The 13,822-nt window shown below is 42.9% G+C and overlaps 1 protein-coding gene across 2 annotated transcripts in view; it reads left to right on the top strand.

Moving 5' to 3' along the window:
• The first annotated feature begins 1,534 nt into the window (after positions 1-1,534).
• The window catches only part of LOC140906552 (carbonic anhydrase 3), a 34,176-nt gene continuing 21,888 nt past the window's right edge, over positions 1,535-13,822 (top strand). Inside the window, exons 1-3 of one of the 2 annotated variants that reach the window (XM_073330663.2) lie at positions 1,535-2,025; positions 2,600-2,797; positions 12,586-12,704. In XM_073330663.2, coding sequence (XP_073186764.1) covers positions 1,983-2,025; positions 2,600-2,797; positions 12,586-12,704 — 360 coding nt within the window. In that variant the 5' untranslated portion in view covers positions 1,535-1,982. The remainder of the gene's footprint in view (positions 2,026-2,599; positions 2,798-12,585; positions 12,705-13,822) is intronic. The other variant, XM_073330664.2, reaches the window with a different exon arrangement.

Genomic DNA, 13,822 nt, shown 5'->3' with positions numbered 1-13,822 from the left:
CTCTTTGTGAAGCCAGTGGGAGTGCACAGGCTGAAATTAAGCTGCACAAATGGGAATTTGATGTGATAGGGAACAATGTGAATTTATGATGTACAATTACATAACTAAAGTCGATGAGCCAAACTTATCCTTGACAGAACTCCAAACTCGAAGTTATACTGAACATAAGGTGGGAAAAGGTATTGCTGAATCCATGTCTCCTTGAGATAACGCCTTCTAGGTGCAATGTTCTGTCCCCTCTAGTAGCACTGAGATCACTTACAGAATGAGTTTAATGAGTCTGTTCTATACCCAGCTAACAGGCAGTTGGCTTTTAGCTCATGCACTAAACTCCAGAGGTCCCAGGTTTGATCCCGCCCACCGCTGAGCAGGGTCTGTTGGTGTTATACTAACATACAGCAGCTTCTGTGAAGTAACTGCACCTTCAGCATAAGCTCAACAGACAGAGTCAGCCAGCTGCAGTTGGATGACAGGGTCAGCATAATATGATGAATTCAGATGCAGTGTGTTGGTTCAGGCTGGCCAAAGAATTTATTATTTTATTTACGAGTGGAAACCCGTCACCTTACGCTTCCCAGAACATGAAATTAAAAACAAATCCTTTAGTACTGAAAGATTTCAACCATATCGTCATTTTAGTGCAAAAGCTTTGAGGTGTCTGCACTCTCTTGCTGGTAATTCCTGGCTTTATGCACTCAGAAACAGGGGCAGAAGGAGGCACTAGCCTGGTAAAATGTCCGTTTCCTCTCTCAAATTCCCTCCAGCATTTCCTCCCTCAAAGTCACTAGCCAGGACAAATTTAGATCCCCACTAACTAGTCCCATTTGGTGTATGCAGTGTTATTGAAGAAGAGCTCTGTGTCTGAGCCAAAGCTTGTCCTTCTCACCAAGGGAAGTTGGTCCAATAAAAGATATTACCCCACTAACCTTGTCTCTCCGTTCCCATTTGATGCATTTGTAAAGCCTCCTGTTGGAAATTGATTTTAAAAAAATTACTACATCCTTTAACAATTAGTGATGCCCCATGTAATATTCAGTAATACTAAATAGTGTTTAGTAAGAGCCCTGTGAGAGAGAGCATCAGCTGGAACAGGTCTAAGAACTTAGGACAGCACCTTAGTGGTACAACTCATCTAAAGAATTATGTGGGCTCTGTATTGCCACAGATGCATTTACTCATTTTATTTGCACTATGTGTTTAAATTTATTGGAATCACTGAAGTGCAAAGGAGAAGAGTTATTCTTTGAGTTTGAAATATAAGCCCCAGCCTAACCCCAGGGTCAGCTATTTATTGTTCCTGTTTGTAATGCACCTCGCATATATTTGTTTTTAATCCTACGGTGCAAACAGGCATTTTTGTGACCACCTTCTACTGCAAGGGAGAGATGCATGGTTCAATATAAGTTAGTCTCTCTTCCCACACCCAGCCCTGTGCAATGATTTGTGTCACGCCCCGAAGTCACAAGTTTAACACGCCGTGAAGAGAAATCTTGGTCCCAGGCAGGGACCTAGCAAGGGGTGCGAGGCGCGGTACTGCCAGCACCCCCTCCCCCCGCACCCGAGTGGGGACAGGATCACAGCAGCTCCTCGTTCAATTACAAATACACACTAACGATCCCGGGGGGCTGCAGCCCCGAGCCGGGGCGGACGCAGCGGGAAGCGGCGCAGGCAGGGGACTAGCTCTGCGGGGGGCGAGCCTGCCAGGCGCGAAGCAGACGGGCAGGGGAGCGGGGCAGAGGCGGCGGAGGGCGCGGGGGGGGGGCAGCAGGGGAGTCCAGGGGATCGCTCTCTCCGCCCCCTGCGCGCCGGCCAGGCGCCCCCGCCCCCTCTGTCCCTCTCCCCCCCGCCCCCCCGACCGGCCTCAACGGGGGCTCGGAGTTGGCGGGAGCCTATAAAAGCCCCTGGCGGAGCCGGCGCCACCGTCCTGCAGGAGCCGGCCGGAGCAGCCCGGGCCCAGAGTGCGGAGACGCCGCGCCGAGAGCATGGCCCAGCAATCCTGTCAGTGGGGCTACGACAGTGACAACGGTGAGTGAGGGGCAGGGCGAGCCCCGCAGCCTCCCCGGGCGGGAGCCTGCAGCGCTCGCGGCCGGCCCGGGCTCCGCTGTCCGCGCATCTGTCCGGCACCGCCGCTCTGGCAGACGCTGTAAGGGCTGAGACTGGGGCGGGCTGGGTGGGGGCTGGCTCCCGGCTCCTGCAACTTCTGCTGCCATGATAATAAGTCTGGGCACCACTTTACCGCCAGGTCAACCCGCGTTCCCCGTCCGATCTCCACCCTCACCCGGAAAGTGGATCTTGGACAGCTCCTGGAGCGCGGCGATCCAGGCGGCTGACTCCAGCTCCCCGGCTGGGCGGGCGGGGCGGGCCTGTGGCTCAGCCGCATATTCACCTGCAAAAACAGTTTCTTAAAAGGAGTCCCGCCCAATGGTTCAAATGCCTCTGTCTGAAAACCAAAAGGAGGGGGAAAATCCACAGTGAATGGCACAGCTGTGAGGCGATGTATGAATAAAGTGTAACATTGATTGTATTTGTATTAAACAGATGTCAACTTTATGCCTAAATGGAAGCGATTTTCATGTCATTCCTTTGCATTTCTTCCTAGGACCTGAGCACTGGCACAAATATTACCCTATTGCCAAAGGAGACAATCAGTCACCTATTGAAATCAATTCCAAAGAGGTCCATTATGAGTCCTCTCTTCTGCCTTGGTGTGTTGGATATGATCCTGTTGGAGCTAGGACCATAGTGAACAATGGGAGAACCTGCAAAGTTGTGTTTGATGACACTTTCAATAGATCAGGTTAGTCTGGGTTTTACCTGAAGAAATTATAGAAATGAATGTTTGCAAAGTTCTTGGAAAACAACATCTGCTCTATATGCTAATATGCTATATGCAAAAGGGTCTTTGTACTGGCCCTATGCATATCAACACAGATGGCCACTTTGGGGGTGGTCCAATATCTGCATTTTTGTGGATTCAGTGCCCCCAATACTCTTGTTCCCCTTGGCTGTAGGGTGGATTTCCCCTCACCAGCCACACTGTACTCCACCTACATGGAGCCCAAATCCTCAGGATTTCTGTGAGAGGAGTGAATTTCACCAGAAACGCTTTGAGGTCCCCAGCTGGAATGCCCGTGTAAATGCAAAATATCATTTTTGAAAAGTGTGATCATACTATTTTGACAAAGAAAAATAGCTAACAATCGACTCTAAATCCTGCTTTGTTTACTCTGGCAAGAATCCCATTAAAGTCAGTGAGTTTTTTGCCTAAGGACTGCAGGATTAAGCCTGTAGTATTTCTGCTAAATGAGTCCCCAGATACAAAAGGAAAGGGCTTAGAAACTTCAGTTTAAAATGAACTCCTTAAAGCAAACATTAACACTCTCTAAAACAGTGGTTCCCAAATTTGTTCCGCCGCTTGTGCAGGGAAAGCCCCTGGCGGGCCAGGCTGGTTTGTTTACCTGCTGTGTCCGCAGGTTCGGCCGATTGCGGCTCCCGCTGGCCGCAGTTCGCTGCTCCAGGCCAATGGGAGCCACTGGAAGCGGCGCAGGCAGAGGGACATACTGGCCGCTGCTTCCAGAAGCTCCCATTGGCCTGGAGCAGAGAACCGCGGCCACTGGGAGCCACGGTCGGCCGAACCTGCGGACAGGGCAGGTAAACAAACTGGCCCAGCCCGCCAGGGGCTTTCCCCGCACAAGCGACGGAACAAGTTTGGGAACCACTGCTCTAAAAGTATCACCATTCTTATTAACCTGTTTACCCACCAATTCTTTACATCCACATGCAAAGTGCTGCACATATCAGATGTGGCTCTTCAGGCTTAGAGCATCCATACATATCGAAGAGACATGCCAATACCTTTTAGCAAGTGCCAGCAGCATGTAGCATCTCTGTACAAATGGAATTTCATACTATTACCATTGGCTATACTTCATAGAAAAGTTGCTGTCAATAAGCTATGAAGTTGCTTCACTATTGAGTTAAAAAGGAAATCAAGTGAGTAGTACTGCAGCTCTAATTCTTATGGCTCTAGAAATCAAAACTTGCTCTCATCTTTGCAGAGCTTTTCAGTGAATATTTCTGAATGCAGATTAGCAACAACAGCCATAATTTCTGATCACAAAGTACCTTGCCCTTGTGAACACATCTCAAGAAGCTTCAGAAAATACATGTACTACCTGGAGTAGAGCGGATAGGAAAATTGTTGTCAAATGAGTTTGTTGTCAGAAAAGGCTGTTTTGTTGAAAAACTTTTTTTTTATGAAATAGCATCTGACATATCATGAAATAAATGTAAAAATAATATTAAAATGAAAAACTCCATAAATTAAAACTTGAAAGAAAGCTACACAATTCCAACACAATATTGATATTCTGAAATGACAAATTTTCAAAACTGATTTTTTTTTCTAAGATTACGTCCACACTGGGAGCTAGGGGTGTGATTTCCCTGCTGGTGTACACATACTCACACTAGCTCTGATCGAGCTAGCACAAGCGTAAATACCAGTATAGCTGCAGTACCATGGGTAGCAGCAGAGGCAAGGCTTAGCCATGCCAAGTAAGGGCCCTGTGGTTTCAGGTGGGTTTGTATTTGTCATGGCTAGGTCATGCCTGTACTACTGCTATCCACGCTACCGTGGCTTCATTGCTACTTATACTCATGCTTGCTCAGTGAGAGTTAGCACAAGTATGTGTACCTGAGGAGGGGAATCACACCCCTAACTCGTAATAAAGATGTAGCCTAGGTAATCATTTCCTTCAATTTGGGAAGAAAACAACAACATTCCAAAAGGAAAACACATTTTAAAATGTTGAAATTTCCTGCAAATCTGATTTTCGGGCAGCTCCAATTTGGACCCCATGCAGCAGCCCTTATGCTTGAGTGTAAGGTCTGCAGGATTGTGCCATTTATTTGTAATATGTGAAGTACCAATCTTAAAAAAAGGGAAAACAAATGGCTGTCCCTTTATATTGTAGGGTGAAAGACCAGCCTCTTTTGGCACAAAATATGATGTTGTTTTTAAACTGCATTGTAAGCTTCAACTACTATTGCTAGTAGTGACAATAATTAGTATGAGAGAATTTGCTAAAAGATTCAATGCTCTTAAATATTTAAGTGTGTATACATCAACTTTTTTTTTATTACTTTGATGGGTTCATGAAAACAAATCTATAGTCAAAATGAATACAAGATGAATTATTCAATAAAATGAAAAACGGAAGCACACAACAGACTGGGAATAGTTATGGGATTTTGATTAGTTCTCTAGCAAAGACAAAACCACATCTCCTTAATGGAAATCACTTAGCATTTCTTCCTAATGTGTTTTTTTTTTATTAGATTCATTTTCATGGCGTTTGCTTTGGAATTCTATCATTGATGAGCTACATCATTAACGAAAGGTAGCTGCAGTATACTAAAGACCTCCATAATCACTGCTGATTATGCGCACTAGGGCTGTCTCATTGTTTCCTTGTGCTCCCATCTGTTTGTTGCATCCACCGTTGTCTCTCATCGTATACTTAGATTGTAAACTCTTTAGGGCAGCACAGTACTAAAGGTACCCAGAGCCTTACGTAATGGGGCCCTGATCATGACTGCAGCCCCTAGGGACTACTGTCAAGCAAATAAATAATAATCATAAATAATCTTAGGTAAATTATGAAATGCTTACACATAAGCAACACTGCTGTCACAAAGTGCAGAAAAGTTTGTGCTTGTGTAAATTTATTTCAGGCTAGGTATTCTCATTAGGTGTTTGATTCTGAGAGAAAAGGTGACCAAGAATGATAGTGGTGGTTTGGTTTTTTTTAGAAATCTATCTGCAAAATCTATGTCTGTTTGCTTCAACTATCATGTGTCCCTGAAGTGTTAAACTGTAAACCAGAGTCCCCAAAGTGTGGAGCTCTGCAAAAGGGAGTGCCTAAGGTATTGTGTTGAAGGGAGTTAGGACGGGTCCTGGGGGTCTAAGGCAACTGGATCATGAGGTCCCACTTCTGTGAAGGGGGTAACAGACTGAGCAACTGTACTCAGAAAATGTGCGAGGGAGGCTGGAGCCGGAGAGGCCTGCTGAGGCCCAGGGAAGTTTAAAGGCACGTAAATCCAGTGTTGGAATCCAACCACAGCACCTTGATGAGCGTCCAGCATGGAGAGCTTGACCAGGTTAGGCTCTTTCTTCCAGCTCTGTCACTCCACCAGATACCTCTGGCATCTCCCCTGATACTCCATGCACAAATTCTCTGGCCATCTGTACCCCCTCCCACCCCACCCCACTGATTTTCCTGGTGGCTGCAGGACAGAGGCTGGAGATACAGCGTTCAGACATGCTTTCCTGCAAGTCTCCCTCTTGTCTTCCTGCCAGATCTTCCACTGCCTCATTACAGCCTTTCATAGAAATGTTTCTCTTTGGACGTAGCTCATTCATAAAACTTTTACCAACAGAAATTTTAATGTGAAGAATTGTATATGCTAGCATTTCATAAATGATATTATATTTATCAACTTTCAGTGAATATATGTTCATTTTTTGGCTTCCACAATCATAGAAATACTGAAGATAAATAACAGTAATAACTCTTTAGTTGGGAGAAATCTAACTGAGCTTGGACTTGTGTTTTGGTCTAATCTTACAAAAAGTTATGAGGTTGAAGTTGCTTCCTTATTCCCAGTTCCTTATTCATGGTACCAGCTCCTTGCCTTGTCATAAGGTTTTGAGTGTTAAAAGAAAGCCATTTGTAATGTAGAGAGCTCCAAAAACTATTAAAGAATAACCTTTTTAAGGTGCTGCTATCTCTTCTAGTCCCACAGTTCACACTGCAGGGAGTAAGTATTGTCTGGTCATTAGCCAGGAAACTCTGCTAACAGACTTTCCAACTCTGCCACTGATTTGCTCTGTGACTTTGGGTAAGTTACTTAGCCTCTGTCGCTCAGTTTCCACATATGTAAAAGGGAAATGAAGATAACCATGCTTGTCTACTTTTGAATGGCACTTTGAGATCCTTAGGTGAAAGACTTTATATAACTGCAAATTATTTATGATGATTTATTTAAGTATTACTAAAGTCAGTAAGAGTTAGAAGAATTTGCACAGCTAAAACCTAACATAAAGCTTTGCTTATGTATTCCCATTGGATTGCACATATGCCAACTAAAGACAAACAACAAAGCTAAACCTTTTACTCTGTGCTTAGCACATCTTTTAACACTAAGCATTTCAGTATGATGACAGCTAGCATTAATTTGAGACCAGCAATGCTTAGGCCCAACAGGATTTAAGAATTGTATTGATGTTAACTTTGATCCTCCATGCTGTTGTTGGAGATCAAACCTTGAGTGCTCTTCAAACAAAGTCTTCTGGGGCTGCAGTACTGGAGTGGGTTACATGTTTTCTGCCTCTGGAGATACAGGTTGCATTAGGTCAAAAAAGACAATGAATTTGGGAGCTAATTTTATAGCAGTCTTTACTCAAAAGCGGCCCTGAGCTGAAAGAGCAGGATGTATTGTGTTGTAAGTCATCATGGATGTGTATTGTAAAACTGTGAGAAAACTCTACTTTTTTCCTTTGTATATTAAGTGCTTCTCATCCTACAAAAACACCAAATTTACATACAAATAACACCAAAAGAAATACTGGGTTTATCTTCCCTTTTTAACAGTTGCTTAGAGTGGAAAATTCCATTTTAAAATATGAATGATGTAACTCTACTGAAGGCCTTTTGGAAACCTGCTTAACTGACTTTATTAGTCATAATGATCATGGTGGTACTGATAGTTTCTGCTCAGTACATGTTTATTTATGTATGGATTTTTTCCTAATGCACTGTTGACATAATGAACTGTAACATTGCTTGATGATATTGTTCCTTTGTTTCCTTGTAAAGCAACATTTTCTATCTTGGGGAATAATGCCTCATTATTTTCCCTTGTGGGTTACCATTTGGCCTTGTAGATCTGGCCACAGGTAAGGGTTTTAAGACTCGTTTGCAAGGACAAGAACTCCTCATGTCTATAAACAGGGCTGACCTTCTGTGCCAAACTGATTTTTGTCACTTGACCTCAGACGAGCTACATGGAAGAGTCTCTGCTCCCCTCAGCTGCATCCTCCTGTACAGCATTGACCCGCACTGGCTATGCCAGCCTCACTAAAAAACTGTACTGTTTTGATGCAAATGCAGTCTCTTGCTGGTCATAAAACAGTTCCATGATGGATAACCATGGGGCGCTGCAGGAAATGGAAAGGCCCCACTCCACCAGACCTCTGTCTCTGCACACCCAGTTACAGGCCCCACATTGTGACAGGGGCCTCTTTTAAATAGCTGCTGTGAATTCTACATTTCAGCAAGTACTTTAGACTGTCGTCACTATAATAAATGTTCCATAAATAGGAGAGAAGGGCCCCATTCAAAACCAGTGTACAAACACGCATAGTAAGAATCAGTCACTGACCAAGAGCCCTCTGGGAACGAAAATATTGTGAGTACTTTCCTAATACCACTCTCCTGGGCTATTCCACCTCGGGAGAGGTGCATCCTAATGGCTTAAGCCAAGTTACTTGAGTCCAACAACAGCAATCTTAACGGAGTCACATCTGTATTCCCTACTGTGGCCATGATATTTCTCCTTCAGAAATAAACTGTGGGAAATTCCTAGTTCCCAAAGCCCACACATAAAGCCAAACACTCAACTAAATGCCTAAAGAAGGTCAACACCATTTTGACGGGGCCACCTCCCACCTGCCAGAAATGCTGCGTACACAAACATCATTAGAGAGAGCCTGTGAGCTCCACTAGGAGGCTCTTGTCTGCCCTCTTCTGCAATCCCATGCTTGGACACCATGAAAAGAAGCTGAGAGGGATTTCAGTGTAGGCTGTGATTGGGATTTCAGTGTAGGCTGTCCAGACACTCTCAATGTAGAGGAAGCTTTTCTCCACTTTTAATTTTTCAGAAACGTGTTTCCAAATAGGATAGAAATAGCTGAGGGAGTAAGACATGATAAACATTATGTGCACTGGAACACTGTAAATTCTCAGGTGTTCTTGCTGTGTATGTCCTAGAGCTAGAACAGAAGAAGGGAATGTGGGACATTCTCTTTGAAAAGGCTTCAGAAATGCTTATCCTGCACACCAGACTCATGCTGGGTTACCAATGCCAGGGTGGACGCAGTATTGCAGATATCATGGATAGGAAAAGTTTTGCTTAAACCATTTGGGGTCCCTAATCCAAACAGTTCAGTTCTCCAGAGGCATAGTTATATTGATGAAGATAAGGAAGAAGGAGGGCATCTCCAGTGCTGTGGCTTGTATAGTTATCCTCAAGCCAAGAAGGAAGGAGATCAAGAGGCTGCACTATCCAGCCTGTAAGAGAATTTTCAACCTTCACTTGTGTGCTGCATCTCAAGGCAGACCACCTCACCAACTGGGAGATGCAGGTTCTGGGATATGGAAGCAGAGTTTTCTTACTGACTTACAAGACAAGACATTCAGATGATCAGTCTTTTATGTGCAGCATTCTATATTCATGTGCAGAGATTCTTTTCCAATCCAATCAGCAAAGGCAGGAATGCTTTAGGCTCTGTAAAAGGTCCAATATCATCTTATCAGCCCTGTGATAGGAATCAGACAGGCTAAAATTACACCTTAGCACCAAACCAGTACAAGGGGTCCTCACTTTGTAAATTAATATAGACAGCTTTCTCACCCTAGACTTAGAGGAAAAGATCATAGAAAATTCAGAGTCTCAGGACCTAGAAGTACTGCCAAAGGAAAACTCTCCTGTGGCTGAATAAACTCTATTTTCGTGATGCCTACGTCCATTATGGGATATAATCCAATCTTACATGCAAAGTCCATGCAGCTTTTTATGAGTGTCCACTCATTTTCTAAAGGGTCAACCTTTAAACTCAAGGTTTAAAAAGGGGAAGTTCAATGAAAAACAGATTTACACTCAGCCATTTTCTTCATTCCTATGCATCCAAACTATGGGGAAATTTTCAGGCTCTCCTGGCAATTGTGTATCATTGAAAGGTAATTGTGTTTGTCCTGTGGGATGCGTTTTTATCCTGGGTACAGGATAAGTTAGTCATCTTATCGTAAACACCTCTGCTCAATATGCAGCAGCATTCAAAAACAGCAAGCAAAAAGTTAAATTGCAAAAAGGAATGGGATGGAAAATAATACAGGAAATATTATGATTGTTCTATTCCTTAGAACTAGTGGAAACCAGGTCAGCATAGATGACCACTGTCCATAACATCTGGAAACTTAAACTGCTCAACATATCCCAGGGACAGAGAATTTGGTGGCAAATCCACCCTTTGGGAGGAAGCATCCCTGGACCCTGAAACATTTCTCATCTATGGGAGACTCTAGTGATGGGATTTTGCCAACCAAAAATGCCAGTAATTGAGATTCTGAAGGTTCCCAAGCAAAGCTGCAGGAAGGATGCATTCTCCATTCCTTGGACAGGACCACATCTTCTCCACCTACTGTAAAGAAAGCAGCAAGATAATTCTGCAGTTAAGGATTATCATGGACAGATAACAGTTGTCAGGGAATCTCGCAGGATTTCAGGTACACTTTTGCTTTCAGGTTGGAAGAATGCAGCTGACACATCCTACAATAGGAATTTTGTTCTGTGGGAAAAATCAAACACAGAATATAAAAACACCCTTTTTAGATACTCTTTGTCTATAAAATGTCATATGAGAACTCTACATCCATTGTCGAATTATGTACTTGTGTCCTTACCTCTCTTTTTTTCTGAGGTTACAGAGGAATTGGACATGCAAACCTACCTACCCAAATCAATACAGTTCATAAAATAAATATTTTGGGGATGTGAATCTTTTACGCAATCCCTTAGCATCTACTGCTAATCTACTCCTGGAATATCAGAAACTCACCTTCAAAACTGGCATATCTCCTAGTGTTATGTTTGTCCATCAGAGTGTTAAAATTGGATTTCCTGAAAATGAAGGAACAATGGAAGAAAAAATACCCCAAAGGATGTGAATTTCTTTTGTCTAGGAGAGCTACAACCCAAATAGCCCCTGGCGCGCCGGACCGGTTTGTTTACCTGCTGCGACATATTTCTAAAAGATAGTCTCCATTAAATTTTTTTGTGAAGTTCTATGGCCTGTGTTATACCATAGAGTCACACTAGATGATCACAGTGGTCCCTTTTGGCCTTGGAATCTATGAATTAAAGTTAAGCCATAGTCTTTTGTCATTATGTCTGGATCAAAATCAGTTAGGCACAAATTAAGCCCTGTTTATAGAAGAGAAAAGCTCTTTTATTTATTTATTTATTTTTGGCATGATGTCTTACAGCTTCACCTGGTGCCAGACTTAAAATGACTGGTGATAGTCCACAAGTGAAAATACTATGTCATTATTTCCCCTCAAACAGGATTACTAGGTTTTACAAGTCTGTTTTAATGGACAATTGATGCCCCTGACAGCTGCTACTGATCCTGCTGACAAACTGCCTACAGTATTACATTTCTGAGAGAACACATGAAAGGCCTCCTTTAGATGCTTTAGTTCTAGGACATTTCAGAAAGGAGCTGAACATGGACTTACTCCCAGTCTTTTCAGATCCAGGGATGTAATTGTCCTTACCTAATGTATATGAACTGAATCCTGTGAGGTGCTGGACCCCTTGTAGAAGTTGTTGAGCACCTTTAACTTCCAAGAAAGTAAATGGGTATTGAGGATGCTCAGAACTTGACAGGATCAGACCCTAACCTACTAGCTGGAAAGTGTGAGTAGTCAAGAATCCACACACCATGATGATATTGTCAAAATGCACTTACCTTGTTCTTTGTGGTCTATAAATAAAACCTTCCCAGTGTTTGGAATAATGGCTCTTTAATGCATTATGGCCTCTTTGGTGAACATATTGCAATGGGAATTACGCCTATGGAACTTCTGCAGGGAAAAAAGTTTGTCTGCGGGCTCAGTTGCCACTTCTCTAACTCATCTATTTTTACCTTTTTCTTCTGCCCTTTCTTCAAGAAATAGACTTCCCGTAGAGGCAACAGACTATGCTGTAAATAAACATTGCTTGCAACAAATTAGTTTTAAAAGCTTTGGTAGGGCTTTAGTACTTCATGGCACCTCTACAATACCTGTAATGCTGCATGGTCTCTCTAGGGCAAGTTTCACGAGAGAGATTCCCATCAAATGCTCAGCATAGATTTGTTCATTCCACAGCAGGACATTTGCTCGAGGATAGTGGGCCATCCTTAGCATGCTTCATCCCCAAACTGCAATACATGCTGCTGTTAGAGGAAGGGGACCTGTTCGGTAACTGGCATCACATTCTGTGGTTTGACCCTGATTCATGGCAGTTTCTATAGCTATGTAATCAAATAGTGCTATGTACCCTAGTTATAGGAGGATATAGGCCCAATCCTGCAAGGTGCTGAATTTCCTCAACTCCCACTGAAATAATTTGAATTTGCAGTAGGTGCTCAACACTTTCAAGGTTTGGACTCCTCTCTGGTAAATATATGAACCTCTCTTGTGAAGCAAAGCTTCCTGAAAAAGTTCTGAGCCAAATATTGATGTAGGTTATCAATTGCAGTGCTGAGAAATGGGCCACTCCCAGGTATCTACAGACTGCGTCAACTTCACTTTCATTGGGGTTCTTCTAATGACCATGGCTCTGAGCACATTGTGGATGGAGTGAAATATGCGGGAGAGGTAGGACCCATTTTTTATATATATTTATATGGTGCAAACTGAAATTTGGAATTATTGTGCAGCTGGGCAACATGAACAATTTTCACTTTCAAGTATTTATTTGTATTTATTGGTTTGTGTATGAAACCTGTTATTTCAGTGAATATTCAAAAATGTGAACCAGGGTGAATCATTTCTGCCAACAAACATAGCTTTTTCACAACTAAAATACAAACCCCTCGCCCTTGGCAAAATGTGTAAATTTTTGTAAATATGCCCCAACCTGATATTCACCATTTTCAGTAAGATCTTTTGCTGTTTTTGTAACAAACACAGCTTTTGTGGCAAAGTGTTTTGTTTTTCTCAAACTTGTGAAAATATCATGTTTTGCTAGTTTTACTTGTTTATTAGCATTAATGCATCTTGGTATTTTCACAGATGAGGGAAATGGCTTGTTAAAGGGATATTTAAATGGTCTGAGGTCCAAAATTGGATGTACCTTAAAACCGATGCAGGGTGGCAGAGAATATCCTCCACATTCTAAATAGCTGTGCTTTTAAATCATCACTCTATTGTTAAGAATTGTTTTAAACAAATATTTGCTTCTATTTTGTTGTAAAAGCACCAAACTACTATGTACTGAATTCACTGAAGTTAATGGGTGGATTTGACCCAGTATGTACTCACTGTGGGCCTAAATTCTCCCTAATACTCAAAGACCAATTAATTAATAACAAATTCCAGTTTCTATCCCCCTCGCACATGGGAGTTCAAGGCCCAAACTACCATGGAAATACCATGGTTTCTCTATATGAGAACCCATGCTGCAGCCTCTTAGTGTTCCCACCCTGAAACCCACATACATGCCATGGTGCCGAATTTTATGGTGGTTCTGAACAGCTTGCCATAAGGAGAAATGTTGGCAGACCAGATGCATAGCATAGCTCCACTGGCCCAAAACCTTGTGGTAGGGGCCATGGATGATTTTTTTCTATCATCTCTATTGCTACTAGCGTCAGCCATGGTCAAACTGCATGGCTATGCTAGTTCCTAGTTGCAGGCTGAATAGGAGGACTCTGTCTCTCCAAACTCCTGCTTGGTTCCATCAAACAAAGGGCTTTTACTTGGCCTTTAGTTTT

This window comes from Lepidochelys kempii, chromosome 2 (genome assembly GCF_965140285.1).
Source record: "Lepidochelys kempii isolate rLepKem1 chromosome 2, rLepKem1.hap1, whole genome shotgun sequence".
Classification (NCBI taxonomy): Eukaryota; Metazoa; Chordata; order Testudines; family Cheloniidae; genus Lepidochelys; species Lepidochelys kempii.
This window is presented reverse-complemented; position numbering and strand designations above follow the sequence as displayed.